The sequence below is a fragment of the Sciurus carolinensis genome, chromosome 18, assembly GCF_902686445.1.
Source record: "Sciurus carolinensis chromosome 18, mSciCar1.2, whole genome shotgun sequence".
NCBI classification, from domain to species: domain Eukaryota; kingdom Metazoa; phylum Chordata; class Mammalia; order Rodentia; family Sciuridae; genus Sciurus; species Sciurus carolinensis.
The window spans coordinates 6,411,206-6,438,791 of NC_062230.1; the positions used below are offsets into that span (position 1 = coordinate 6,411,206).

General features: G+C 60.9%; 1 protein-coding gene across 3 annotated transcripts; it reads left to right on the forward strand.

Annotated features, from left to right (window-relative positions):
* The first annotated feature begins 71 nt into the window (after positions 1 to 71).
* Positions 72 to 25,687, forward strand: Rasa4b (RAS p21 protein activator 4B). 3 transcript variants are annotated; one of them, XM_047533788.1, is made up of 21 exons: positions 72 to 252; positions 4,503 to 4,559; positions 5,984 to 6,097; positions 6,467 to 6,528; positions 7,627 to 7,756; positions 9,841 to 9,922; positions 10,820 to 10,951; positions 11,200 to 11,291; positions 12,578 to 12,695; positions 12,906 to 13,056; positions 13,268 to 13,332; positions 13,595 to 13,707; positions 13,941 to 14,133; positions 14,278 to 14,415; positions 14,969 to 15,113; positions 15,410 to 15,579; positions 19,446 to 19,583; positions 20,541 to 20,676; positions 21,173 to 21,293; positions 25,007 to 25,071; positions 25,152 to 25,687. In XM_047533788.1, the coding sequence occupies exons 1-21, from the start codon at positions 188 to 190 to the stop codon at positions 25,262 to 25,264; spliced, it is 2,400 nt and encodes a 799-aa protein (XP_047389744.1). In that variant the 5' UTR covers positions 72 to 187; the 3' UTR covers positions 25,265 to 25,687. The 3 variants fall into 3 exon arrangements, with proteins under 3 accessions (XP_047389744.1, XP_047389745.1, XP_047389746.1); XM_047533789.1 differs by having other exon boundaries at positions 19,449 to 19,583; XM_047533790.1 differs by lacking the exon at positions 5,984 to 6,097.
* The last annotated feature ends 1,899 nt before the right edge of the window (positions 25,688 to 27,586 follow it).

Here is a 27,586-nt window from a genome sequence, read left to right on the forward strand (position 1 = left end):
ACCCCGGCCGCTGATTGGCCCGTCCGGCGCAGTGTCCCCCGCACGTGGGGCGGGGGCGGGGGCGGGGTGAATGAAGTGGAAGCGAATCCCCCGCCCCCGCGCTCCCCTCTCGGCCCGCCGCTCGCCTGCTACCCCGGACCCTGGTGTCTGGCTTCCACCCGCCAGGCCCCCGCGTCACGGACTCGCGATGGCCAAGCGCAGCTCGCTGTCCATCCGCATCGTGGAGGGGAAGAACCTGCCCGCCAAGGACATGTGAGCGCGGCCAGGGGTGGGCGCCCCAACTTTCCGGGAAGGGACGCTGTCCCCCTTACGCCTGACCTTTCCGGGGTCCACGCGGCCCGCCCACAAGTAGAGCGGTGGTGAGGGCGTGGCGACTGAGGCCGCGGAGGGGGACTGGCAGGGAAAATGGGGACAGCGAAAGATTTGCTGCGGGCATCGGATAGGGGTGGCAATAGGGGGAGAATGTCAGTGAGCGCTGGGGACGGAGGAGGGTGCGGGATGGGCCAGGGGGCTTAGCGGAACCGAGGGAGCGAACCGCAGCTCACCAGGAAAGGGGCTGTGATAGGACAGGATCCAGCGCGGGGTGACATGTAGGGAGAACTGCCCGGGGTGTGACTGGAAGTGGTGGGGTGCCCCCTAGAAACAGGGATCTTTCTCCCTAATTCCGGAGCCCACAGGACCCCGAAGTGTGTACCTGACAGGCGCTGGGTCATGGGCTGTCCCGGGCCTTCCTGCTGTGCACTTGAACAGGGAGAAACTGGCCTAAGAGTTGGGTGCAGGTCATGAAGCCAGGACTGTGCAAGATGAGGAGGGTGTGGGCGCCTGTTGGTGGACACTGCTTGTGCCCTCAGCTTTGCCTGAGCCCTACATTTAATCCCTACAACCACCCAGCGCTCAGTGCTCACCATTCCATTTTACAGATGAGAAAACCGAGTCAGAGGCATGGAATCCTGGCTCCAGGTAGCAGAGAAGTCTAGACTCAAAGCACTGACAGGTCCCTGGCCAGATCTGGGGGGACTTCAGGGACAGCTTGCCCCGCCTTTCTCATTGTGTCCCAAGGCTGAGCTGCAGAACCCTGGGCTCCTATCTCGGCCCTGCCACAGCTTCCTCTTGTGCAGCGGTAGGCAGCACCTTGCTCTGGAAGCCTCCGTTTCCCTTTCTGTCCCAGGAGTCTGAGATTCCCCCAGAGGGAGAGGAGCAAAGCACAGAGCTGGAGGGGCACTGGCTGTCTGGAAGAAGAGGGAGGAAAGGGGAGCCCAGAGGAGGCCTAGGGTCCAAAGTCTGCTGGGCTGGACCCTTCCTGTCCCTGGGGCTCCTCAGCAGGCTCCCGGATGCAGAGAAGTGGTGAGACTGCAGGGGGGAGCGAGGGCATCTCTCTGGCACTCACAGACAGTGGCCCTGGTAAGCTTCCCAGCACGCTCAGCGCCGGGAGCCGTTCCAGTTCAAGGCCCCCTGGGCCTGAGGAGGCCGAGCTCAGCAGTTGCCATGGCAATGGTGGGGGGGCAGGCAATCTGTGGTGGGTTTCTGTGCATGGGAGGAGGCAGGGTGGGAGTTAGGAATGAGGTCTGTTGGGGTGGAAGGCCAGTGAGCCTGAGAAGGGTTTCTAGAAGGGTCTCAGCCCCAGGCCCCACCTTTAAGCACCCCCCACCCTAGCACTGATAACTAGGTCATCTTGGCCTCCTCTGGTTGGTGGCGGCTGGAAGGAGCAGTCCCTGTCTGTCGCCTCCCTCCCCAACCCAGCAGCAGCTGGCCCTAGTGCCAGGCTCTGGGCTCTCACCAACTCACAGCCATGAAGCTGGCGGGCCAGATGTGGAGTCCCCTGTCCCCTGCACAGCCTAGGGACTCTGGGCAAAAGATGTCCATCCCAAGGAAAGGATCACCAATCCTGTTGCTTTTGCCTCCAGAGTCTTTCCTCACCCTGTTCCCCCGGCTGCCCCTCTCCTCTCCTCACGCCCCTCCCCTGCCTTCCCCAAGGTGGCTCGTGTTCACTCTAACCTGTCAGCTTGAACCCAGCTCCCAAGCCATCTCATGAACTCCACCCCCCACGTTGGGGCCTTTCTGCTTTTCTTAGCCTTCAGAGTCCTGCAGACAGCTCCTGGCCATCCTGCAGGGCCTTCTCAGACTCCCCCCCAGGGCTTCCCCTGGTGCCCGGGCAGGGTCCTGGCTCCTGTTCTTGTCCTCCAGCACATGGTCAGCTGGAGGAAGCCCTTGGTGTGGCAATCGTCCCTTCAGGGGCTGCCTGTCCCCTCCAGCTGTGAGGGCAGACACTGACTCATTCCTCCTGGCACTGTGGGTGGCTGGAAGGACCTGGTCCATAGAGGACCTTCCCCTAGGCCTCCGTGAGCTCTGTGAGGTAGATTCCTGGGTTTGCAGCTGAGGAAGCTGAGGCTCAGGTCCCACAGTGGTGAGCAGAGAAGTGAGGATTCAGACCCACTCTGATTGGCTGAGCTCCTGGTCTGATGGAGGTTGCAGACTTGACAAGGGGTTTTTGGGGCTGAGCATTTGGCTACAGGGCTTGCAGGGGCTTGGAGATCCCGGGAGGCCTTAGTGAGCACCCAAGGCATGGGTGGTGGGGAGCTCCCCTCAAAGGGCCTCACCAGCCCTGGCCCATCTCCTGAGGCAGCGTCCTGGCCAACCAGAGTTGCATACCTCTGAGGACGGGCAGCTCACCACCTCCCTGGTGGCCCAGCTTGAGTAAAGCCTCCATGCAGAGGGACCCCTCCTTGCACAGCTGCCCCCTGCCTCCTGCCACTTCCTTGGTGCGCTTTTCTCTGTAGGACCCAGAACACAGCTGCCTTTCCATGCTCAGCAGCTTTCAGAGCCTGCCTGCCTCTGATTGCTCCTACCGGTGTCCATCCCAGTACCTGGGTCAGGGGGCAGGAAGCTGGGTCCCATAGTGACGAGTGACCCACTGGTTCCCACACCCAGTGGCCCTGGGGACAGGCCCAGGGCTATTTTGGGGTTTGCCCTCTCTTTCCTCTTCCCCAGCCTAGAAACTGCCAAGGCCCTAAATATAGAGGCCCATAGGAGCCAGACTGGCCCAGTGGCAACTGTGTGGGCGAGAAGTGGGAGAGGGACCTGTCCAGGGGTCTCCCTAAGGTGGAGGATATGGGCAGGAGATAGGTCGCAAGAGCCCACCAGGGAATGCAATTGGGCCCAGGTCCTGACACCTGGCCTCAGCCTTCTCTTGACACTGCCCCTTCCCACCCCTCTGTCCTGCGCACGCTATGGTCCTGCCCCCAAGCCCCTGTCCATCCAGCCACCCTGCCTGCCAGCCTCACGATTCATCCCTGCATCCATTCAGAGTGGGAGCTGAGCAGAATGACAGGTCCCCTGCCCTGAGGGGCCCCGAGGCCAGCAGGCAGCAACAGGGCAGAGGGGACATTATGGTGGGACACAACCCTAAAGATGCTCTTAGGCCTCCGCCTGCCGCTTCTGAGTGTGGCTCTGGGATACGCAGCCCAGCCCGGCCCAGGGTGCACAGGGGCTGGCTGAGGTCTGGAGTTGTCCGGCTCCGGGCCGGTGGGATGCAACCTGGGTCACCCGCGCAGGCGGGGTTCTTGGGGGATGGCGCGGGGTGCATGGAGGTTACAGGCGGAGGGCAGAGTCTCGGGCGGTGCTAGCCTTTCCTGAGCACTCCTGTGCTGGGCTCGCTGGGCTTTCTTTACAGAGGTGGGACCAGGCTGGTGGACATTTCCTAGGTCAGGAGGGCCTTTGGAGCTGTTGGCTCAGGGAGTCCTCTGCCAGAAGAGCCCCTCTTGAGAACTGGGAAGTAGCAGCGGAATTCCCCAGCCTCCAGTGTATAAATAGACTTCCTTTTTGTAGAGGCCGGGCCTGAGGGACAGTTCCAGAGGCAGTGGGCACCTTCCACCTTTCTGCCCAGGCAGCACCCTGAGCCCCCACGAGCCCTCCACCCATCAGAGACTGGTGGACCCAAATAGGGCCAGGGAACTGTTCCCGTCTTCCTTCTTTCACCCACTCACCCACTCATTCAGTGAACACCTAGAGGGCCCCTGTCTTGTGCCAAGCCCTGTCCTGGGCCCTGGGGACACGGAAGTGGTCCCCATCCTCAGGTAGCTCTGGCAGGTGGGGGAGGCCCTCCCAGGGCTGGGAGGAGTCAGTGGAGGTGGCAGCCCTTGCTGTCTCTGAGGCAGAGGAGGGGGCTGGGGACAGTGGGAGCCAAGCCTCAGAGGGGAGAGAGTAAGGGGCTAGACTTGTGTTGAGGGTTGGGTGCTGGGAGGTGGCCAGGGCTGCTGCCTGGACACCGTTTTGGGGCGAGGTGGAGGTAGGGCAGGGAGGGAGCTCGTGGGGGTCCTGCCTTTCCCTTGCCACCTCTCCCAGGAGAGGGTGGGGCATGTTCTGGCCTGAGGAGCCTCTGGGCTCCAGCCCAGGATGCGGCCCCTCCGCTTCTTCCCTCGGTTTCCCAGTGTCACCGGCAGAGGGCGGGGCTGCCCAGGAGGCCCCACCCCGCCAGCTCCGCCCTGCTTCCGTCTGTCCCACAGCAACGGCAGCAGCGACCCCTACTGCATCGTAAAGGTGGACAACGAGCCCATCATCAGGTACCGCCCTGCCCCGGGGCCTAAGGGCCCCTGAGCTCCCGGTCTCCAGTCCCCTGCTCCTCCCAGAGTCCCTAACTCCCTGCACCACCATGGGGTCCTGACACATCAGTAGGAGTTGAGAGAGACCCACCTGTGGGCTGGGGATGTGACACCGTGATAGAGCGCCTGCTCAGGACGCCCATCGCCCTGGGTTCCATCCCCAGGGCCACAAAGAGAAGAAACACACAAATGAAAAAAGGAGAAAGAGAAAAGAAAAAGACCAGAAGACATGCCTGTAACTGGTCTTGCCAGTGCTTGACCGTAATGCTGGTCTCTGTAGCCCCCTGGGTGCCTGGCCTGGCCCGGCCCCTGCCCGTTGGTCTTCACAGTCTTTGTGGCCCCGAGAGAGATCGTGGTGCGTGCTCACAGTGCTCTCTTGTGGAACAGTGTGTCCACCTGGCCTGGAGCCAAGCCTTTGCTAGCACTTAGTTCATGACAGTGAGCCGGACGCCGTCGTGAAGCCCCACCAACAGACAAGGCCACCGAGCCTCAGGTTCAGTAACTGTGATCGCTGCGCCGGCTCTTTGCCGTCCGTTCCCTCCTTCACCTGGGCTCCTGCCTGCAGTGGTGACCAGGGCGGCTCCACTGTTATGCACACTGGAGTGGCCGTTGGTGACCCTAGCCATGGCCACCGACCCTCAGTTCCTCCCCCTCTGCAAGCAGCGGCCCAGCCTTTCTCCAGACCAAAGCTTGGAAAGGGTCGTGGTGGCTCTGGTCATCTCAGTAGAGACAGGAAACCGAGGTTGCAGAGTCCGCATGGCTTGAGAATTGATCGGGGAGAGCGTCCCCCGAGCCTGGTTCCCCCCAGTCACATGCCCTGCTGAGTCCCAGGAGTTGAAGGCTCTGATCTTAGAGGTTTGGCCAGAGATGGGTGAGGCTGGGAAACCAAGTGTGGAGTCTCCCCTTTTTTTTTGGCACTGGAGATTGAGCCCAGGGGCACTTTACTGAGTCACATCCCCAGTCCTTTTTGTTATTTGTTTCAGGACAGGGTCTCACTAAGTCACTTAGGGCCTTGCTAAGTTTCTGAGGCTGGCCTTGAACTTGCAATCCTCCCGCCTCAGCCTCCTGAGTCGCTGGGCTTATAAGCATGTGCCACAGTGCCAAGCTTGTAGTCTCTGCTCTGCTGCTTCCCTGCTGTGTGACCCAAGGCCAGCTGCTCCCAACTATGGGACTAGTTCCATACATAAATGTCCTGTGCCCTGTCGGGACAGAGAGGAAGGTCGGGAGTGAAGACTGGTGGTGGACGGGGGAATGAGGTGGGAAGTATCCGACACACCGCCCGTGTCCCTGGGTGGAAGGAGATGTGGAGAAGGCGGGGCTCAACTCCCGCGGCCTGCCTTGCCCTCGCCCAGGCCCTGGGCGACGCTGAGGGTCCTCTCCTGTAGGACCGCCACTGTGTGGAAGACCCTGTGCCCCTTCTGGGGCGAGGAGTACCAAGTGCACTTGCCACCCACCTTCCACGCCGTGGCCTTCTATGTGATGGACGAGGATGCCCTCAGGTGGGTGGGCCCCTACTCTGCAGCTGGGCCCGTGTGTGGCCACCTGCCGGTTCTCTAGCCCACCGTGGGCCCGAGAGGGGCAGGGCCTGAGTGCGGTGCCCTGCAGGCACAGGGCTGCGGGGCATGGGTGCAGAATGGGCCCCGGGCACGCGGTAGGCACCTGTGTGGGTGTACACCATAGTCCACGGGCAGAGGCATGGTGTGCCACCAGGAAGCCCAGGATCCAGACACAGAGGTCAAGGGTCCGGCTCCGGTGGCTGGAGCTCACTGCTCCCCACAGGGGGTCCTGAACATGCGGGATTCGGTGCTGGGCTCCCCGGGCGCGGGTACCAGAGCCCTGCCCAGCTCTGACTCCCTTTCCACCCGCAGCCGGGACGACGTTATTGGCAAGGTCTGCTTCACAAGGGACACCCTGGCCTCTCTCCCTAAGGGTAAGATCCACAGAGGGCGTCCATACCGGCTCCGGCCTCCCTGCCTGTCCTCCCCGCCCCACTGACCTGCCAGCCCCTGGCCTCCCGCCCATGCCAAGGCTGTCTCCCTGGGCTTCTGCAGGTCTGAGCTCAGGGAGAGCCATTTCCACCCTCCCCAGAAGCCTGGGCCCCTGGCCAGCCTTCGTACCTCCGACTCTATATCCTGGGTCCCCAGCTTGGGGCTGGACCTTCCCTGGGGCAAAGAGGGGGCTGCCAGTGGTGGGATCTGCAGGCAGAGAAAGGGGCCTCCTTATATTCCATTGCTTACACAGCCAGCTGCTGGACCCCACCGGGTCCCCTCCACCTGCGGTCGGTCCTAGGCGTGGGGACTCGGCCTGTGGCTGAGCCAGGCTGGAGAGCCCCTTGGATTATTCCAGGATGCAGACCTTGTTTCCTAGTGTCAGCCCTGCCCCAGCCTTGCTGTGTGACCTTGGGCAGGTCTTGCCTTCTCTGAACTTGTCTCCTCAGACAAGGAGTTCAGACTAGGAGTTTCTGGGTGCTTCAGACTCTGCTGCCGAAGCCTCTGTGACCCTCTTGCCGGCTTCCCCTGGTGCACACCTGCTCCTGTCTGTGAGCCTGGGGCAGGCGGGCATGTGGGGGCAGCAGGCTGTGCTGACTCATGGAGCCTCATGACCTGCCAGGCCAGAGGCCATTTCTGCCGCAGCCCCAGCAACCCCTCTGGGGTCCAGTGCCCCTGTGATGCTGTCCTTGGGGCCCCTTGTAGCCTCCCTGTCTGGGCCTTAGATCCTCCCAGCAGCCCTAGGATGAGCTTCTGTCCTCCTGTTTTAAGGTGGGGACACTGAGGACAGAGAGGTGGCCCCATAACCAGTCAGGTCAGGGTCAGGACCACTGAGCACCAACAGCAGGGCAGTGTAGTCGCAGGCTCCCGGTCACCCACGTAGTTCTCATCTGGCTGCTGCAGTTCAACGTCTGAGCCTCGGTTTCCCCCGCTGTCGCCGAGTTGGCTGCCCCTCCCTCCCAGGCGTTTGAGAGGTTCCGAGGGCCCTGGGGCTGGGGTGGGGGTGGGGGGCCGGCCCCTGACTGAGCCACACTCCGCAGGTTTCACCGGCTGGGCCCACCTGGCGGAGGTTGACCCCAACGAGGAGGTGCAGGGCGAGATCCACCTGCGGCTGGAGGTGGTGCCAGGGACCCCGGGCAGTCGGCTGCGCTGCTCGGTGCTGGAGGCCAGGTGAGGCGTGGGGAGGGCCCAGCGGTCAGGCCCCTGCGGGGTGGGCGAGCCACCTCCCTCCTGCCCGCCCATCCTGGGCTTCCTCCCACCAGCGCTTGCCTCCAGAGGGCCTGGGGGCTGTCCTGACTCCAGGAAAGTTGCCTGGGTGACCTCCACCCGGCCGTGGCCCCTCAGGGAGGGGAGGGTGTCCTGACAGGGGCTCCAGGCAGCCTAGACAGGGGACAGGGGTGCAGGGGGCCCTGAACTGAGCGCAGACGCCCCGTGCTCTGGCACCGAGGCTGGGCTCCGCGGTTCTCCCCAGCGTGAACATGGCCTGGGGGCTGTGCAGGTGCCGGTGGAGGATCTCCAGCGGGGTGTGCATGCTGGGTGGGGCCATCCTCCCGGGAGGACCAGCTTGGATGGCTGGGCCTGAGTCACCTGTAGCAGGGCACCCCCCGCCGCTCCCAGGGTATTTTTAGCTGTAGGCCTGGCTCCCGTCTGGCCCGGCGGCTGAGTCACACAGGGCTCCTTCCCCTCTGGCTCCTGACCCTCTGCCTGGAGGCCCGTTTCTGGGCCAGTGGGCGGCCCCCAGGAGCACCCTGAACCAGGGTGCCCCACCCGGGGAGGTAGATGTCCCTGCTGCGGTGAGGGTGTGGGATGGGTGACAGACACTCGGGCATCCTGTGGCTGCCCCTGCATTATTTTCGGCGCAGTGGACATGGCTGGACTCAGCCCGGCCAGCCAGCCCCTGCCCACCCACTTCCTCCATTCTCAGCCTTGCCTGGCACCAGTCGTCTGGGGCACTGGCGTGCCCACGTGGGTGCATCCGCTCACTGCGCGCCCCAGGACCTGCAGGCGGCTGCTCCCTGGCGCCAGTCCTCTTCCCTGGCCATGGTATCAGGAGCCCTTCCCCCCGGCCCGCCTCTCCCTGCCCGCTCCTCCCCTGGACTGTGGGGGACCCAGTGCTGGCTTCTTAGCAAATCCTGGTAGGGGGCGTGGGGGTCCAGGCCTCTTCAGAGTGAGGGGAGGGGACCTGTTCCCTACGCTCCTCCCTCGTGCCTCCTGCTCGGGGCTCATCTGCTGCCAGGAACAGAACACTTTCTCCTTCTCTGGTCAGCATCTCAGGGCCAGGCCTTGGAATTCTGTTAGACAGCTGGGTTTTGTCCTGTCTTCGCAGCGCTGGGGATGGAGCTCAGGGCCGCTAGCATGCTGGCCAAGCGCTGTGCCCTGAGCTGTTCCCCAGGCCCTTAGACAGGTTTTTTGTTTTGTTTTTTTGGTATTTTATTTAGAGACAGAGTCTTGCTGAGTTGCTTGGGGGTGCTTGGGGTGGCTTAGGGTTGCTATGTTGCTGAGGCTGGTTTTGAACTCGAGATCCTCCTGCCTCAGCCTCCTGAGCCGCTGGGATTACAGGCATACACCACCCGCCCAGCCCCTTAAACAGTTTTAAGGGAGAAAGAAAGGTTGGCAGGAGAGGCTTAAAACTGAAAATACGTAAAAGGAAGCAGGAGGGAGGCGTTTATAGCAGAAGGAAGGGTGGGTTCTATTCTTCCACAGGGGCTCCAGGGCCGGTGGTGCCAGGGCCAGATCTGGGCTTTGTAAAGAGCCACCTGTGGAGAGAGGAGAGTGTGACTGGTCCTGAGTGCACAGCACCAACCTCAGGCCGGGGACGTCAGGCAGGCCTTCTAGAAGCTGGGGTCTCACCAGGCCTCCGTGGGGTAGGTCTCACCTCCACCGTACTGGTGAGGAGATGGGCTCTGCGGGTGCCCAGGCCCAGGACTGTCCAGGGAGCAGCAGGCCGGGGTGTGACTGGGCCTCACTCCCCCTGCCCCACCCCAGAGCCAGGTGCCCCAGCTGCTCTGTGGCTACCAGGTCAGGAGGAGCTGTGGCCTCAAGCTGGGGCGTTTGTGGCCATGGGGGGAGATGGGTGGACAGCTGTGGGAACAGGAGCTGAGGAAGGGGGCAGGTGCTGTCCGATCCAGCTTGCCAGGGACAGGATGAGCCCCCAAGCCTTTCCAGCCTGGTGTGCTTACCTCGAAGTGATGACAGGCTGGGGCAGGGAACCCCAGGTGACAAGTGGGTGAATTGTTGTCCCCATCCCACACCAGGGACCTCGCCCCAAAGGACCGAAATGGCGCATCTGACCCTTTTGTCCGAGTGCACTACAATGGCCGGACGCAGGAGACCACGGTGAGGAGGCTGGTGGGCTGGGAGGGCCAGGGAGGCTCAGGGACTCTGCCCGCCCTGCCGGTGCCACCTGCCCCTCTCCACCATCCAAGAAGCCAGGTTGGAACTGGAGTCTCCAGAGGAGGCTCAGAGGAGTGGGGCAGCCCTCTGGGGACAGCACAGGCCCCAGCCCTTCTGTTGCCAACTCCTTGCATGCCTGGCCAGGCTGGAGAGGGCAGGCAGGGATGGAGATGGCAGCAACGGGAAGAGCTGAGGAGCCCCCCAGCTTCCCATCCTCCTCCTGGCACCTCCAGGAAGTGCTAGGGTGGTGGGCACATCCTGGGGGAGGGTGTTGAGATCCAGGTTCACAATGCCATTTTTGTTTTGCTGTGTAGCCTTGGATAAGTCTGTTTCCCACTCTGGGCCTTGATTTCCCCATTTGTGAAGTAGGTGGGGTCTTGGACAGGAAGTTGATTTTCTTGGTAATATTTCTAGTTATAGGTGAACACAATACATTTTATTTATTTTTATGTGGTGCTGAGGATTGAATCCAGTGCCTCACATGCTAGGCAAGTGCTCTACCACTGAGCCACAACCCCAGCCCAAGGGGGTTTTTTTGGTACTGGAAATTAACCCAGGGGCACTTTCCCACTGGACCACATTCCTAGCCCTTTTTAGTTTTTATTTTGAGATAGGGTCTCACTAAGTTGCTGAGGCTGGCCTCAAACTTGTGATCCTCCTGCCTCATCCTCCTGAATCACTGGGTTTACAGGTATGCACCACCGTGCCCAGCTCTGGACAGGAAGATTTTACGTATGCTACTGTAGAGCCAGGGAAGGTGTCAAGGGTGACTCTGCCCTTAGCCTGGCCTGGGGAGCCCCATGGAGTAAGCACCACCCCTGCCTGCCCCTTTCTGATCAGGTTGTGAAGAAATCCTGCTACCCTCGCTGGAATGAGACATTTGAATTCGAGCTGGAGGAGGGGGCTGCGGAGGCTCTGTGCATTGAGGCCTGGGACTGGGACCTTGTCAGCCGAAATGATTTCCTGGGCAAGGTAACACTTCTCCATTCCCTGGGCAAGCCACACGCACACACCCAGGCTGGACCCGGCATCCATTCCCACCCTCCTGCCCTCAGGGACCTCCCTCAGCTTCCCCAGACAGGAGCACCCAGGAAGCCTGGCAATGGCTCCCCACTGCCGCTGGTGCCCGGGCACCCTGGGAAGTGCCCTTCCCCCTAGAAGAACAGCACCCGGCAGGGGAGAGGCCTGAGTGTCCCAGCCCCCGTCTATCCTGCCCCCAGGTGGTGGTCAACGTCCAGAGACTGTACGCAGCCCGTCAGGAGGAGGGCTGGTTCCGGCTGCAGCCGGACCAGTCTAAGAGCCAGCGGGGCGAGTGAGTGCTGGCAGCGGGCCCTGGGGCCAGCTGGGATTTGAGAGCTGGCTGCTGGCCGCCAGGCAGGAGATGGGCAGGGGACCTGGCCGGGGCTTCCCTCAACCCTCGCCAGCCAGGCCAGGCCCTTCTCTCCCGCCCCCAGTCCTGCCCTCAGCCTGTGGTCTGAGCTCCAGGGTTGCACGGCTGTCCTGCTCGCTGCCTTCTGGCGGCTTCTAGAACAAGCCCTGAGACGCTGTCCTCTGAGGCCGTCTCTGCAGGCCTCAGACCAGCAAGCAAACCTGGAGTCAGAGTCTCAGTCATAACCCCCGAGCCCCTCCCAGGCGTCTCCAGGTGCAGGGTTGCCAGACAGAAGGTGGGACACCAGGTAAAACCAAACTCCGATGAGCAAATGCTTTTTTAGTATAAGAATGACCATGGAATATTCAGGATACTTTTACTAAAACTGTTTGAATTTAACTGTTTTTATTGTGCTGAATCTGGCAGCCCTGTCCAGGAAGCCCTTTGCCTGCTTGCACCCCTTGGCTGGTTCTGCTTTGTCACCCTGCGGAAGGTGTCCACGCCCCCCGCCATCCACACCCCTAACAGGGAAGAGCAGGGGACTGGGTGTGTGTCCAGCCCAAGGCCTGCCCATAGAACTGGCCAGGGTCTCGCTTGACAGCTTCTGCTGCGTGTGGGGCGGGGGCTGGCCGGGCAGCCTGCTGGACTCTGGGCTGTGGGAGGAGGGCGGTGGGAGCCATGGAGGTTAAGCTGTGGTGGGCACCCTCACCAGGAGGGGTCTGAGCAAAATGCCTGGAGGTTAGATCTCCTGTGACAACTTGGGCTTCAGTGTCCCTGGCAGGTTGTCGTGGGAACTGGGGATTTGCTTCCTGGGTAAGGCGTAGGTATGAAGCCGTTTCAGGGAGTTTGTTTTGTTGCGATGCTGGGGATCGAACCCAGGGCCTGGCGCATGCTAGGCAAGTGCTCTGTCTGGAGCTGTCTGCCCCTGGCCTCACCTGGGAGTTCACAGCTTCAGGGTTGGGAGGCTGGCATGCCCACCTGAGCCAAGCCTGGGGTCCACGGGAGTCTGGAGGCAGCAGGTGCCTCCTTGAAGAAGGATGGAGTTCCCATGAGATAGGGCAGGAAGGGCCTTGGGGACAGAAGAGCAGGCAGAGCCAGAGCAGGGCAACTTCAGGGCAGGGGCAGAGAGACTGAGAGGCTGGCCTGGGGGGCAAGTCCCTGAGGGGGCGGGGGTGCTGCCCAGGGCCGCCTGCCTCCCTGGTGGAGAGGTCACAGGCCGTCCGTTCCAGGGGCAGCCTGGGCTCCTTGCAGCTGGAGGTGCGGCTGCGGGACGAGACGGTGCTGCCCTCCCGCTGCTACCAGCCCCTGGTGCAGCTGCTGTGCCGGGAGGTGAAGCTGGGCACCCAGGTGAGGGGGACTGGGTGGAGGTGGGAGGGTCCAGGGACAGTGGACCTGCCCTGCCTGTCCTAAACCCACCCAGCAGAGCAGCACGTGGAGCTGGCCAGTGTCCAGGGCCCTGCCCTGCCATGCTTGCCATGATGCTCTGAGCTCCTTGGAGGGGAGGGTTTGGACTCCCCACGGTCTCCCAGCCCTGCCTCCCCCTGCTGCCCCCTGCAGGGCCCAGGGCAGTTGATCCCCATCATTGAGGAGACAACAAGCACTGACCGTCGCCAGGAGGTGGCCACCAACCTGCTCAAGCTCTTCTTGGGGCAGGGGCTAGCCAAGGACTTTCTGGACCTGCTCTTCCAGCTGGAGCTGGGGCGAACCAGTGAGGCCTGGGAGGAGCCGACACCGGGCAGGGGTGGGGGTCCTTCTCAGCAGGTTGGTGGGTCCAGCAGAGGAGGGACAGGGCTGAGAGGTGGCAAGGAGGCCCTTACTGAGGGGCCACTTAGAGTCCCCAGCCCCAAGGTCCTCTGCCCTCCTGCCCACCACCCCCAAGCCTTGTTCCAGCCCTCTGCCCACGGGACCTCTGCTCGTAGGTGAGGCCAACACCCTGTTCCGAAGCAACTCTCTGGCCTCCAAGTCCATGGAGTCTTTTCTGAAGGTGAGGTCACACGGCGCACCATCTTCTTCTTACAGATGACTTGGCGCAGGGTCCGAAAGGCCAGTTCTGAGTGCGTGGAGCTCATGAAGCCAAGAACTTCACTCGCTCACTTGGAGGGGCAGCTTATTGAGTCGTGCTGGTTGTGTATCTGGCCCCATCCTGGGCAGATACTGCGGGCAGGTGGTGCGCGGGTTGGTGGGGAGATAGTCCAGGGGCAGCTGGATGTAGAGACGTGACCACTCTGGCTCGCGGTGGCCTCCAGGTGGTGGGGATGCGGTATCTGCACGGCGTCCTGGGCCCCATCATCGACCGGGTGTTTGAAGAGAAGAAGTACGTGGAGCTGGACCCCAGCAAAGTGGAAGTTAAGGATGTAGGGTGAGGCCGGTGGCAAGCCTGGGGGCGCAGCGGTGGGGAATCAGGCCTGTCTGCAAGTCTGTTTACGGCTCCTCCTGCCTGGGTTTAAGGGTCGTTGCTTTGCCCATATGTGTGTTCACTGCCTGTGTCTCGGGTGATGCCTTTCGGCTCCTGTGTCTCAGGGAGTCCCGATAAGTCCCTAGTGTGCGGGCGCTGACCGAGGCCGTCTTGTCCACCTGCCCCCGCCCACGCAGGTGCTCGGGGTTGCACCGCCCGCAGACCGAGGCCGAGGTGCTGGAGCAGAGCGCACAGACACTGCGCGCCCACTTGGGGGCGCTGCTGAGCGCGCTCTGCCGCTCGGTTCGCGCATGCCCCGCGGTGATCCGCGTCACCTTCCGTCAACTCTTCCGGCGCGTGCGCGAGCGCTTTCCCAGCGCCCAGTACGAGGTGCGCCCCCTGCCGGCAGGCCTGGGGCGGAGCTGGTTGGGTGGGGAAAGAAATCCGTGCGGAGGCGGAGTGGGGGCGGGGGGAGCGGCCTGTCAGGAGCCTGGGCCAGGGGCAATCCAGCCCCCACTTTCCAAACCCCTCCAGAACGTGCCATTCATCGCAGTCACCAGCTTCCTGTGCCTGCGCTTCTTCTCTCCCGCCATCATGTCGCCCAAGCTCTTTCATCTGCGGGAGCGGCACGCGGACGCCCGCACCAGCCGTACACTGCTTCTGCTGGCCAAGGTGCGGACCTGTGGACAGAGGCGGGATAGCCGGTTGGATATTACATAGGGCCACTGACCTGGACCACAGTGTGTCCCCCACTGACTCTGGGAGGATCTTGCGGCCAGGTTCCTTGACACTTTGATGGAACTGAACTTCACAGTTTACAAGACTTTCTCGTGGTCACCCCACTGAGCCCCATCTCATAGATAAGGGGACGGCTTGCTGAGGGATAGAGGAAACCCCAGTCCTGTCTGGTGAAGCAGGCCTTTGAATCCGGTCTACTTACTCCCAGGCTGCAACTGTCTGCCCACCACGGGGCTGGGCACCCAGTCCAGCAGTCTGATATTACACCTGCAGAGGAAGGCCAACAGATTGGGCTCGAGTCGTCTTCATTATTAGGTTCCAAAAAGGGCGTTAAATACCATGATCCACACACCCCTGAGCACCTGCAGCACCTGGGCGGGTCCATGGGCAGGGTCCCTGCTGTTTCTGCCTCGGGCTAGACCTGGGTGGGGTACAGTGGCCAGGTCCCTGACCCCGCAAAGCTTGGTCCTTCCTGCTGTCACCCCAGGCGGTCCAGAACGTGGGCAACATGGACACACCAGTTTCCAGGGCCAAAGAAGCTTGGATGGAGCCGCTACAGCCCACTGTGCGCCAGGGTGTGGCTCAGCTGAAGGACTTCATCACCAAGCTTGTGGACATAGAGGAGAAGGAAGGTGAGTCCTGCTCTGCGCGTGGCCGCGGTTCTCTTTGCCCCGCAGGAGCCTCCTGGCCGGTGGCTCCGCCCACGGTTGCCTGTCTCTTGGCCCCACCTACCGCCGCCCCCACCGCCTGCTGTTCACGTTTGCTCCGCCCCTGGGCCCATGGCTTCACCCATGGTGGCTGGTGTTTCTCGTAGCACCGCCCACCGCTGCCCGGGCCTCGGGCTCACCTTCCCTCCGACCCCGCCCCGCCCGCGGCCCCGCCCACAGCCTCGCGTTCACGTTTGCTCCGCCCTACTCCCCGGCTGCAGAGCTGGACCTGCAGCGAACACTGAGCTTGCAGGCACCGCCAGTGAAGGAGGGGACGCTCTTCATCCACAGGACCAAGGGCAAGGGCCCCCTCACGTCCTCCTCCTTCAAGAAGCTCCACTTCTCCCTCACCACCGAGGCCCTCAGCTTCGCCAAGACGCCCAGCTCCAAGGTGGGTAATGAGGGAGGCTGGCGATGAATTAGAACACAAGAGGTACCTGTGCCCTTCCCGGGAGCCCACCCCATGGACCACCTGCACGGGTGGAAGAAGCCGGGCTAGCCGGGCTTCTGGTGTTCGGGCTGCAGGTCAGCTACCCTGTCACTCAAAGCTGGGGAGGATGGAGACCTCCGCCCCAGCCATGAGGCAGAAGCAGCATCTGCGAGTCCAATCCTGGCTGCTTGGTCAGGTGCACTGGGGTTGGGGGACTCCGGGGCGGGGGGGGGGGGCTTTCTGTGAAGCAGAGAGGAACTGAAGGTTCTGAGAGGATCCAGGACAGGCATGGAGTTCAGGCGTTCGATCCTAGCTCAGCCTGTGAACATAGGACAAGTGTCACCTCTCTGATCTTTGGTGTCTCAGCCTGTAAATTTGGGATAATCATGCCTGCTTACTGGGTTGCTGGGACTTAAGGAGACAGTCTTTCCAAGTGTCTTAACCTTATCCCAAGAAGGGCTGAGAGCATGCTTTTTTGATGGACCCGTTGACCCCTTGATGGCTCACCTAACCCCAGCAGGGGTGCCATACCCATCCCTGAGCAGGTGGGTGTGGGCTGGGGCAGGTGAAGGAGCTGGTTGAGGAAATGGTCGAGGGGTCCCACTAGATGAGGGGCCCCACTTCTCCCCTACCAAAGACCCCTCAGGTTACTAGTGACTCCTGACCTCCAGAATCGAAGTATCCTGCCTCATAGGCACAATTTCCTCCTGGACCCCGCGTCTTCCCATCATCAACCTTTGGCAGGTGGTTAGATGGTTTGATGAGACACTTGAGGCCACAGCTGTAATTTCTGCCCTGCACAGGGCTTCCCTTGACTGCCCTCTGGAAGCCCTCCTCTTCCCCAGGGATCTGCAGTAGTGAGAAACACTCAGAGCTCCATCTCGACCATTCTGGAAGCTGCTTGGCCAGATGGCTGGTGTTATTCCCAATCACTGAAACCTGGGTTCAGAAGCTCAGAGGGGACTTGTTTGAAGTCTCAGGTGTGGCACTGAGCTGTGTCCATGTCTGCCTCCCTGCACCCTGCTTCTCCCCACCATGCTGCTGACTGCCAGCCAGGAGCCCCAAGACTCCATGGTTGTCAGTGGCGCTGATGCTTTGGAGTTCTGGGGACCTGTTTGAAGCAGGAGTAAACCAGGTCCCAACCAGGGACTGGGCTCATGAAGACTTCTAGAGAGGAAGGCTGGGACAACCAGGAACAGCTTCCTGAAAGAGGCAGGGACGTGGAATTGCTGAATCTTAGTTCTGGGAGGGATCTTGAAGATTGTCTTGTCCAGCTTGTCTGGGTCATGGGTCACCCCACCAAGATAGCCAAAGACTGTCTGTAGCCACCAGTGATGACAACAGGGAGCTCATCATCATCAGTGTAGCATTCTGTCCTGCAGCTGGCTGTTAGGAAGTTCCTTACCTTGAGCTGAAGTCTGCTTTCTTTGATCTTAGCTCGACTGCTCTGCCTTAATGTAGCAGAGATCATAAACCAAAGTGGGGTCTCCAGAATCCCAGCACCCCTGAACTTTCTACCCATTCTCCATCTCTTGTTTGCTCTCATTGCCAAGTTCTCTCTTAGATGGTGGTGTCTGGAACCGTATTATCTGGAGAGCAGAGAGGATGACCACCTCCCTGATTCTGGCTCCCATATCTCTATTAGTATTGCTCTGGATCTTTTATCACTGTTACATCTCATAATAGATTCAAACTCAATCTTCTGAGACTCAAGTAATCTTTTTTTTATTTTTTTATTTTTATTTTTATTTTATTTTATTTTTTTTGGCGGTACTGGGGATCGAACTCAGGGCCTTGTGCTTGCAAGGCAAGCACTCTACCAGCTGAGCTATCTCCCCAGCCCTTCTTTTTTTTATTTTTCAGAAAAGAAAAAATTAAGAGCAGGGCTTAGTATTTCTTCTTCTTAAGCTTGATCTTGTATAAATCTGCCCTCAGCTCTAGCTGGCTCAGATCTTCTCGTTCTGATTCTGAGCATAACCCTTGGGTCCTTCCTCGGGTCACACTGATAAACCCAGTGCTCACGATCAGCTGGGGCAGAACCTGGGTCCTGTTCCTGAGGCTCCCCAGGCCAGGAGGGTGTGCTCCATTAACAGTCGCCTCTGTGGTAGGCCCACATTCTGCTTTTGTGACAGCCTGATCAGAGAGCAAGTTCCCAAGCCTCCCCTTTGGCTGTGCCCAGCCACCTCTGATAGCCAGTCACCACTGTATTTGCCCAACTCTGGCTCTTCTGCACATCTTTATTTTATTTTATTTTATTTTTTAAGTGCTGGGGATTGAACTCAGGGGCACTCAACCACTGAGCCACATCCCCAGCTCTATTTTGTATTTTATTTAGAGACAGGGTCTCACTGAGTTGCTTAGGGCCTCGCTTTTGCTGAGGCTGGCTTTGAACTCTCGATCCTCCTGCCTCAGCCTCCTGAGCCGCTGGGATTACAGGTGTGTGCACCAGCCTCTTGACATCTGTGTGCCCTGTTTTGTTTTGTTTTTTTTTTTTTTCCTGCTATAATGGCTTCTTTTTCCCTACCTATACGTGAGAACATGCAGTATTTGTCTTTCTGTGCCTGATTTATTTCACTTAACACAACGTCCTCTGGTTCCACCCCTATTGCTGCAAATGACAGACTTTCATTTTTGTGGCTGAGTAATATTCCACTGCAGTGGCATCTCACTGTCTGCACACCTTCCCTCTGACCTGCTGTTCCCTGTGGTCCTCGTCTCACGCTGGGCACCTGCCTCTGCAGCACTCTTCCAGCCCTTCTGCTCTGAGCAGGTCTCCTCTGGTCCTTTGTCCCTAGCCTCCTGCTGGTCAGTTTCTTTAGCTCTGTGCAGATGCCATCCCTGGAGTCTCCCCCACAGTTTCTGGATCCTCAACGAAACATTACCCTCTCCGCAAGTCAGGGCCCAGCGGCCTCCTTGGCATAGAGCTCCGCCCTTTCCTGGGCGTGACCTGTGGGTCCCTGTGTAGGACTGGCCCACTGCCTCCCCTCGGCCTCCCCTCCTGCAGGCACACCCCAGCCGGCTGCACGTTCTCTGGGCTGGCTGGAGGACGCCACCATGAGAGAGCTCACGCCTGTGCCCCTGCTCCTTGCAAGGAGTGTGTTGCTGCTCTGCTTGTCACTGAGGCCAGCAGGGCGGAGGGCTGGGTGCCCGGTTGGGGAGTGTGGGCATTATCCTGGGGCCCCCGGGAGGGTATTCAAGAAGCAGGGAGGAGCCCGGTGCACACTTGTAATCCCAGCTGCTCAGGAGGCCAGGGCAGGAGGATTGCAAATTTGAGGTCAGCCTGGGTGGTATAGCAAGACTGTGTCTCAAAAAAGCCCACGGAGCTGGGGGTGAGAGGGTGGGAGTGGAGATTTGCTTTGGCAGGTTGGGGACCCCTCGGGAATGTGGGTGTTTAGATCTGCAGCCTCTCTGTCCCCGGGGTGTGTCTTCAGGTCCAGTAATGGCTGGGGTGGGGCTGGAAAGGACTCCGAGAGCCCGGGAAAGCAGAGGTGAGGTGGACGAGGCACAGCCCTGGCCTGCGGCATGTGAGACTTCGGAGTCCTGGGAACGCTGGGTCTAGATGCTGCTCCCAAGGTCCCCCCTCCAGGGCCTGCCCAGAGCCCCAGGGGACCCGGCTTCTCCCTTTCCCGTGGCCAGGTGTGTGGGCACCGTCAGTCTGTGTGTGTCCTGGCTGAGGTTGGTCACCCAGTAGACCTGGGAGCAGTCACTACCCTGGGTCCCCCATGCCAGCCCCTGGTACTACAGAAGGGGAGGCTGATGTCCAGAGACCAGAAGTGGAGTGGCCCCCGCCGGGCCCTGAGCAAGCTCCCTTCCCCTGCCTGTCCTAGAAGAGCACCCTCATCAAGCTCGCCAACATCCGGGCAGCAGAAAAGGTGGAGGAGAAGAGCTTCGGCAGCTCGCATGTCATGCAGGTCATCTACACGGACGACGCTGGCCACCCTCAGACTGCCTACCTGCAGTGCAAGGTGCAGCCCCAGGAGCGGCTTCCGGAGAGGGCGTCTGAGTCCCTGGGCGCCATGGCCTGTGTCATGCTGTGGGCATCCGGGTAGCTCCTGGGTGGCCCTATTGAGCCCTTTGTTCATTTAAAAAATATTTATTGTAGTTGAGCATGGCCGCACACACCCGCAGTCCCAGCAACTCGGGAGGCTGAGGCTGGAGGATTGCCACTTTAAGGCCAGCCTGGGCAACTTAGCGACTCCCTGTCTCAAAAACACAAAAGGGCTGGGGTGCAGCGCAGGGGTGAACGCATGCTAAGCAGGCTTGAGGCCTTGGGTTTCATCCCTGGCACCCCAAGGCCCCTACAAAATTTATTGAGCATCTACTAGATTCTGCACAGTTTTAGGTGTGGGGACACAGTGGCAGATGAAGAGGGTCCCTGCCTTTATTCCAGGGGAGAAGGTGGACCAGTAAATACTTTAAATGTCAAATGGAACGCAGCCTGGAAGGGAATGAGGGGCGCTAAGAGTCAGGGGGCTTCTGCTGGTTGCGGGGTCATCAGGGAGGCCCTGGCAGGTGGCTGTTGAGCAGGGACGTGGCCAGGGGTGGCAGAGCTCCTGGGACCAGCAGGAAGGCTGGGGGGAGGGCCTGGCTTCCTCCTGGGAGCAGCAGTCCCAGCTCACGCCAAGGAGTCACAGCCTGGTCCCACAGGGCCTGCCCTCCGGGCTCCCTTTTCAGTCAGGGTCCAGAGCCACAGGGGACAGGTGGTGACAGGGCCACCACGAACAGCTGGCAGTTCTGGAAGGCCTGGGGAGTAACTCAGAGCATGTGGTTGAGCCACGCTCCACCCTCCCAGCCTCGTGCTCTGCGTGGCTCTGACCCTGTGGGGAAGGGTGGCCTTTCCTGATGGGCACCACGCTGCTTGTGGGCAGATGGGGACCTGGTGTCCAGGTGGCGGCGGTCACTTCTGGCCCTCGTCCCTGCAGTGTATGAACGAGCTGAACCAGTGGCTGTCGGCGCTGCGGAAGGTGAGCGTCAACAACCCCGGCCTGCTGGGCGCCTACCACCCCGGCGTCTTCCGCGGGGACAAGTGGAGCTGTTGCCACCAAAAGGACAAGACAGGTGGGAGGGGAGGCCCGGCCCCGCTCTGCCTCTGTCCCCCGCTGCTGTGGGCCCTTGAGCCTGGCCTCGCCAGCCTGGCTGGGAAGCCACCGGAGGGGACCAACCCCGGGGAAGCCAGCTTTCCAGGTGCTCTGGGAACCAAGGGTTCCACAACCAGGCGGCTTGGGACGCGTGACGTGTGTGGCGTGCGTGGATGAACATGCCGAGGCTCTGAGGAGCCGAGACCTGGGCCGGTCGCAGGGCCAGCTCATTCCAAAGCACAAAGCCCCCGGCCGGCCGCACGGTGGCTCTGAGTTCGCGCACCTCCTGGGCAGGCGGCCTTCCGGAACTCGGCTCAGCTCCCTGGCGGCACGTTACACATCCACGCTCCTGTCACCCACCCCACGGTCGGGAGCCCACACCAGCTGCCACAGCCAGAGGGTGGGGACGCTGGCGGGCTGGGCCGCGGGCAGTGGCTGTGCTGGGGCTGTAGTAACTGCCCTCTCTCTGCCGCCAGGTCGGGGCTGTGACAAAACACGGGCACGGGTGACCCTGCAGGAGTGGAATGACCCCCTGGACCAGGACCTGGAGGCCCAGCTCATCTGCCGGCACCTCCTGGGTGTGGAGGACCTGCTGCGGTGAGGAGGCCCCGCTGTGGGCAGCAGGTCCACACAGCGCGGCGCATCCCGGGCAGGGGCCAGGCCGGGGCTGGAGCTGGGCCGGGCGCCGCTCTGCCGAGGCTGCCCACCTTCCTTCTGCGGGGCCCAGCACCCTCCCAGCTTCCCAGCCATGTCTGGACAGGGCTCCTCTGAAACAGGAGCTGGCTTCTCGTAGCGCCAGGGCCAGGGCTGCTGCCTGCCCGTGGTGGCCTCGCCTTCCGTGGTGGCCCCGGTACACAGGCTTTGCCTTCAGCCGGCCCCAGCTCCTGGCCGTCTCACTGACCCAGTGGCTCTCAGCCCTAGTTAGTCTAGAGGTGCTGTCGGGGACCAAACCCAGGCCCTGGCGCATACTAGCCACGTGCTGGGCCGCTGGGCCACTGAGCCACGCTCCAGCCCAAACAGGATGCTTTTTAAAAACGAAGTTAAGCACAGGGTGTCTGGGCCCCATCCACTCAGCGCCCCGCCCAGCGGCCCAGCGGCGCCGTGTGTGTGAGGCGACTGCTTCCCGGAGCCACCTGCCCTCCAGCCTGGTGCAGTGGGCCTGGGCCTCCCCTTTCCCAGGGCTCTTCTCTGCCCACAGAGCCCCCGAGCTCACGCTGTCCATCCACGTTCCCCTGAGGGCTGCTGTCCCCAGCAGTCTCGTCACTGCGACCACCACCTCTCTGATGGTTGGCCCTGGTCCCCTGCCCACCCCACCCTGTTTCTATCCTCACTGAACCTGACCCACTTGTACCAGCTTCGCCCTGGGCTGCAGTCGAGCACTGGGTAGGGACTGGTGGCCTGCAAGGGCCTTGCTGGCCGGTGGCCCTGACCTGCAGGCTAGGGCTGTGACCGTGTCTTCCTCACTGACCTCGCCCCCCACCAGGAGGTGCCTCCGCTAGGCATGCTCTGCAGTCCACCCGCCCGGGCCCACAGTGGCAGCCTGGAACCCGCCCTCCCGCCTGCTCTCCCGTGTAAACCACTTAACACAGTTGTCCATCCAAGTTGGCGCTCCATTATCCCTACTTAACCCGGGAAGTGCACCTGCCGATCCGGCCTCCTGTCCGCGGTTCCTGGCTGTGTTAATTTCTGGTGACTTCAACAACCAGTTGCCACAGACTTTGCAACCAAAGGAATAGATTCCTTCCCTTTTGGTTCTGGACGCCAGCAAAATCTGTACAAAATCTGTCTCACGGGCCGAAGTCGGGGTGTAGCAGGGCTGGCGCCTCCCGGGGGCTCCAAGAAGCCAATTCCTGGTGTCTTTCAGCTTCTGAAAGCCACTTGTCCCAGCTCCGCGTCTGTCCCCACCCTTCAGCTGCTTGTCTAGCCCCTGCTTCTGTCCTCTTCTCCGCCCCTTCCTGCCGCCCTCCTCTGAGGACCCTGTGATGACATGCAGGCCCCTGGAGCGCCCAGGCTCCTCTCGCCACCCCACGGTCCCCGACTCGATCACACCTGCAAAGTCCCTTCTGTCCCGTCTGGTCACGTTCCCAGGGTCCAGGGATGAGGCCTGCCTGGCCTCCACGGTCACCCTGGTGTGTCCCTGCATCCCTCCTTCCACTCTCTCTTCACCTATCTGGTCAGGCCCTGTCCAAATTGTCCTTGTCCAGGTCACAGGTGACCCCTGCCCCCCGTAGCCAGATCCAGACCACGCTCTCTTCATCCTCATGACCTGGCAGTTGGTGGCTCCCTCAGCCTGGCTGACCCTCCGCCCCATCCCTGGTCAGTGGTCCCATGGTGGCCCCGTGTTGACCAGCCGCCTATTGGCATCTCCACCTGGACCCTTCACCAGGGAGGGCGGGGCCTCCAGGTCTGTCTTCCTCCCTCTCCTCCGCCCCTGGGATGGGCATGCTGCAGATCTGAGCCACCCAGGTGCCCACTTCCCTCGTCTCTCCCAGCCTCCACATTTTCACTGAGTGCAGATCGGAGTCTGTTTCAGGTCCCTCTACTGCTCCCTCTGGCCTGAGCCTCTCCCTTCTCCCGCTGCCTGGGTTTCCTCGCTGTCTCTCTGGCTGCCTCCCAGGATCTGCTCTCAGGCCTTGAGACCCAGAACAAATGGTATCACTGCCTGCTTCCCGCCTCTGCCGCCCATGCACTTAAACTCCAAAGTCGGTGGCTTGGCTGCGAGCCCCATGTACCCTAGCTGGCCTCCCTCAGCCTCATCTTTCACCCCCGTCCCAGCCCCAGGCCCTTTGCACTTGCTGTGACCTTTGCTCAAAGGCTCTTCCCGGGTGTTCACTTGCCCATCCCTTCGCCTGATTCTGGCCTATACTCTGGTGCCACCTTGTCAGAGAGGCCTCCGCTGACCCGTTGCCCCAAGGGACTCGTCACCCTTGACCTAAGTGATATGTTTTCTTGGTGCTTACTCCTTGTCCCTTAACCATCTCTTGACAACACTATGAGCCACATGAGGGCAGGAGTCTCATTCTCAGAGAACAGTGCCTGGAACATTCCAGGCCCAGAAACAGGGATGAGTGGAGGGCGGGGCGAACAGCACTGGAGCTGGTAGAAGGCAGAGCAGGGAAGAGTGTTCCAGGCAGGGACAAGGCAAGGGAGTGACATGCCTGTCCCAGAGGAGGAGGAAAGCATGCCGGGCCAGTCCTGTGGGGCCTGGGAGGCACCGGGGAGCAGCGGTCCAGACCTCAGCAGCGGGGCACGTCCCTCCAGCACCGACAGGGAGGCCCGTAAGGAGCTTCAGGCTGCTGACCCGCTCACCAAGCTCCCAGAGGATGGGATGGGAAGGACCCAGGATCCTGGGAGAATCCCTTTGAGAACTGTGCTGCAGGTGTCACTGTGTCCTGCCCCTTGAGGACCTTCTAGACCAGGTGTTCTTCCCACTTACCATTAGGAGATTGTGTGGAAGGAAAGGAAGGAGGAGAGAAGGGAGAAAGAAGGAGCTGCTTTCCTTGGACAATCTTACAGTCCAACTGAGAGAAAATACGCATCTAAAAACCCCCGGAGCAAAGCAGAGCACGCAGAGGCGGGGGACGCGGTCAGCAAAGAGAGCCCTCCACCGAGCAGGCTGGAGAGTAAACAGCCGCCCAGCGTAATATCATCAAAATATGTCAATATCAAGTGAAGAGCAAGGAGCTGGTGGGGGAAAAGGAAATCAAGGGCTGGGGTATACCTGATAGAGCACACGCGCAGCATGCAGAAGACCCTGGACCCACCCAGCACCGCAAAATACAGTTTCACGACCAGTTGACACTAGGGGACCTTCAGTTCCCACTTGGCTGTGTTCTCCCAGACAGGCCCTGCAAGGTCCGAACGACATGGTTTGAGTTTGCTACTTATAAAGCCTTCTGGTCGGGCACGCCTGTCATCCCAGCGATTCAGGAGGCTGAGGCAGGAGGACGGCGAGTTCACAGCCAGCCTCAGCAGCTTAGCAAGGCTCTAGGCAACTCAGTGAGACCCTGTCTCTAATGAAATACCAAACAGGGTTGGGGATGTGGCTTGTGGTTAAGGGTCCCTGGGTTCAATTCCTAGTATATTAAAATAAATAAATAAATAAAATAAATAGAAAGGTTTCTGGTTGACCCACATTTGGGGCAGGGGAGACAGTGGCTGGGAGAGGTAATGTGGCAGGGGACCAGGGCCCAGGACACATTTTTTTCCCCCCATAGACTGAGTCAAACCCCTTCCCAAGCCACCTCCAGTTCAGAAGGCCCACATGGGGGCACTGGCCCTTACTCTGTCCTTTGTCCCCTCACCCCCAGGGAGAAGCACCGGGAGCTGAGTGGGGACACAGAGGCCGGCACTGTGCCCGCGGGCCCTGGCACAGGTAGGTTTCTCCACCTGGGACGCGTGTGTACCTGTGACCCTGACTGCTGCCTCACAGCTGCCTCTGCTTGCCCACTGCAGACCCTCTGGCCCAGCTGCTTCAAGTGCTGCAGGACCTCCGGGGGGCCCACAGCTCCAGCCCGCCCGGGCCATGGCCCTCGGAGCCCAGCCACCTCCTGGAGCTGCAGACGTGAGCCCCGCGTGGAGCCGGAGCCCCAGCCAGGCACTTGGAGACTGGTGTGCCCTGGGCCCTTGCCCAGCATCCCCCGGGGCCAGCCCGGTTCCTCCCGGGTGGGTCTTTGGCCCATTGTGGCTGACCTGAAGTCTCTGGGGGACTTGGGTGGCTCCTGTTCCTCTGGGAGGCCTGGCTACTCCCTATGGCCCCTGCAGCCCAGATTCTCCAGGGACCCTCCTGTCCTGCCCAGGACAGACCCAGCCAGAAAACAGGCCTGGGGAAGTCCAGACCCAGGAGCCCAGGCCTCCTCATGCCCCCTCGCTTGTGGCCATGACCCCTGCTGCTCCCCTCACCGCCACTGCCTGGCCCCTCGGGCAGGGCATCAGGGTGCTCTACAGCCGACAATAAACCTGCTGGGACTGCCAGAGCTTGGGGGTCTTGGAGTGGGCATGCGGGGCGAGAGCCCAGGGCTGCTGGCGCCGGCCCCGCCTGGGGCTGCCATCAGATCCCCTGTGCATCTCTCCCCATTTTGCTTCCCCTCACCTGGGCAGGAGCCCCTCCCCTGGTGCTGCCACCCCTCCACTCCCAGGCCCCTCCTCCACCCCCACAGGCCACAGATCCCAACAGTTCCCAGCTGCAGTCCCCTCGAAGCAGACTCCACACAAGCCCCTGGTCTGCAGTGTCCTCAAGGCTGCAGGGCTGGGTCAGAAGGGCCACTTCCTCCTCCTGCACCCAGGCCAAGGCTGTAGGACCGGCAGGGTTGGCCATGACGGGGGCTGCCAGCCTGAGCTCCCAGCCCTGGCCATGGTGACTTGGCTCCGGGTGGGGAGAAGGCCCTGAACCACTTGTCCAAGGTTTTAGCCCACCTTGGCAGGTGACCAAAGGTCCAGATGCCAAAGGTCCACCCTTGCCCATTTCTGGCCCTGTAGGGTCTACCTTACGCCTTCCTTCCCAGAGGCCCAGGCTGGTCTAGTCCCTCTATCAGGGCATCAGAGGTTCCTGGGTAGATCCCTGGCGTTCTGGAAGCTTGTGCCTTTGGTCAGTCGGTCCCTCCAAGTCCCCACAGTCCCTCTCCCCAGAGGCTGCCCACAAGGAGCCCCCATTGCCTCTGTGTGGCCATGACAGCTGGCCTCTGGATCACAGAATTGTGCTGGAGTGCTGGAGTGACAGGGGACAGTCATCTGTCGCCGTCTTGCCCACTCCACATGCCCAGGCCACACCTGTGCCTTTCCTGTGGCTCACCTGTTACAGGGCCATAGGAAGCTGCTGTTGTGGGCAGCCCAGGCAGGGTGGGCGGAGTCTTCTGCCCTCCAGGGCAAAGAGGCCCTTGAGGCCCCCAGACAGGGCAGAGAGACCTTGTCCTTTCCAGGCTTCTCCACCACCAAGCCTCACCCATCCCAGCGCTGGACCCGGGCTGCAGCCTCACTCCTGTGGCTGCAGCTAATACGCAGGGGCCTCCACGCGGGCACTGTTCCAATGTCTCACCTGTGCTGCTTCCTTTATATTTCACCTGTCAGCTGTTATCAGCTCGATTTTTTTAAAGCCATCAGGCAAGTGTAGTAATTTGCCCAAGATCTCAAAAGTAAGGACACATGGAGGGAAGAGTTGGGTATCCAGTTAAAAGTTCAAATGGATATTTAAACCCACATTCAGAAGTTCGGGGTGGTGGGCCAGGTGCAGTGGCCATGTCATAATCCTAGCGGCTTGGGAGGCTGAGGCAGGAGGATCTGAAGTTCAAAGTCAGTCTGAGCAAAAGTGAGGTGCTAAGCAACTCAGTGAGACCCTGTCTCTAAATAAAATATAAAAGGGCTGGGGGTGTGGCTCAGTGGTCTAGTGCCCCTGGGTTCAATCCCCAGTAACAAACAAACAAACAGGGAACTGTGTTAAAAGATCTGTTACCATCAACAGGAACAAGCCGCAGGGGAAGCACGTTCAGGCGGCATTTTTGGGAAGCAGTGCGTTTTGAGATGAAATGTTAGCGACTTCAACCAAACTGCCCTTACCCTCCCTGGCTTCTGTTCCTCACCACTCAGAGGCCCCACCCAATTGGCCTGGAGAGTCAAGGTCCTGTTCATTGCCTCCTGGATTTGACACCACCCAGAGTGACATTTCCTCACTCCAGGGCTCAAGTGGAAAACGGAAGTAGTGGTGCCAGCTTGGGATTCCCGTGGGAATCCCAAGAATTCCATGGCTGCTGCCAAGCTGTTAGGGCTCAGGCACTCATCCGACCCCAGTCCCTGTTGCTTCAATCAGCTCAGGTAGGGCCTTTATACTAAATGGAGCTGGCAAAAAAATTAACCCATTCAGCTAGGGGATGATGCACTTATCCCTCAGGCTCTTT

Excerpts from the sequence above, each read along its gene's own strand:
- Rasa4b (XM_047533788.1), top strand. The coding sequence starts at position 188 with ATGGCCAAGCGCAGCTCGCTGTCCATCCGCATCGTGGAGGGGAAGAAC. Across the intron at positions 253-4,502 it reads AACCTGCCCGCCAAGGACAT|CAACGGCAGCAGCGACCCCT; the intron begins GTGAGCGCGGCC and ends TCTGTCCCACAG. Across the intron at positions 13,708-13,940 it reads GTGGAAGTTAAGGATGTAGG|GTGCTCGGGGTTGCACCGCC; the intron begins GTGAGGCCGGTG and ends CCGCCCACGCAG.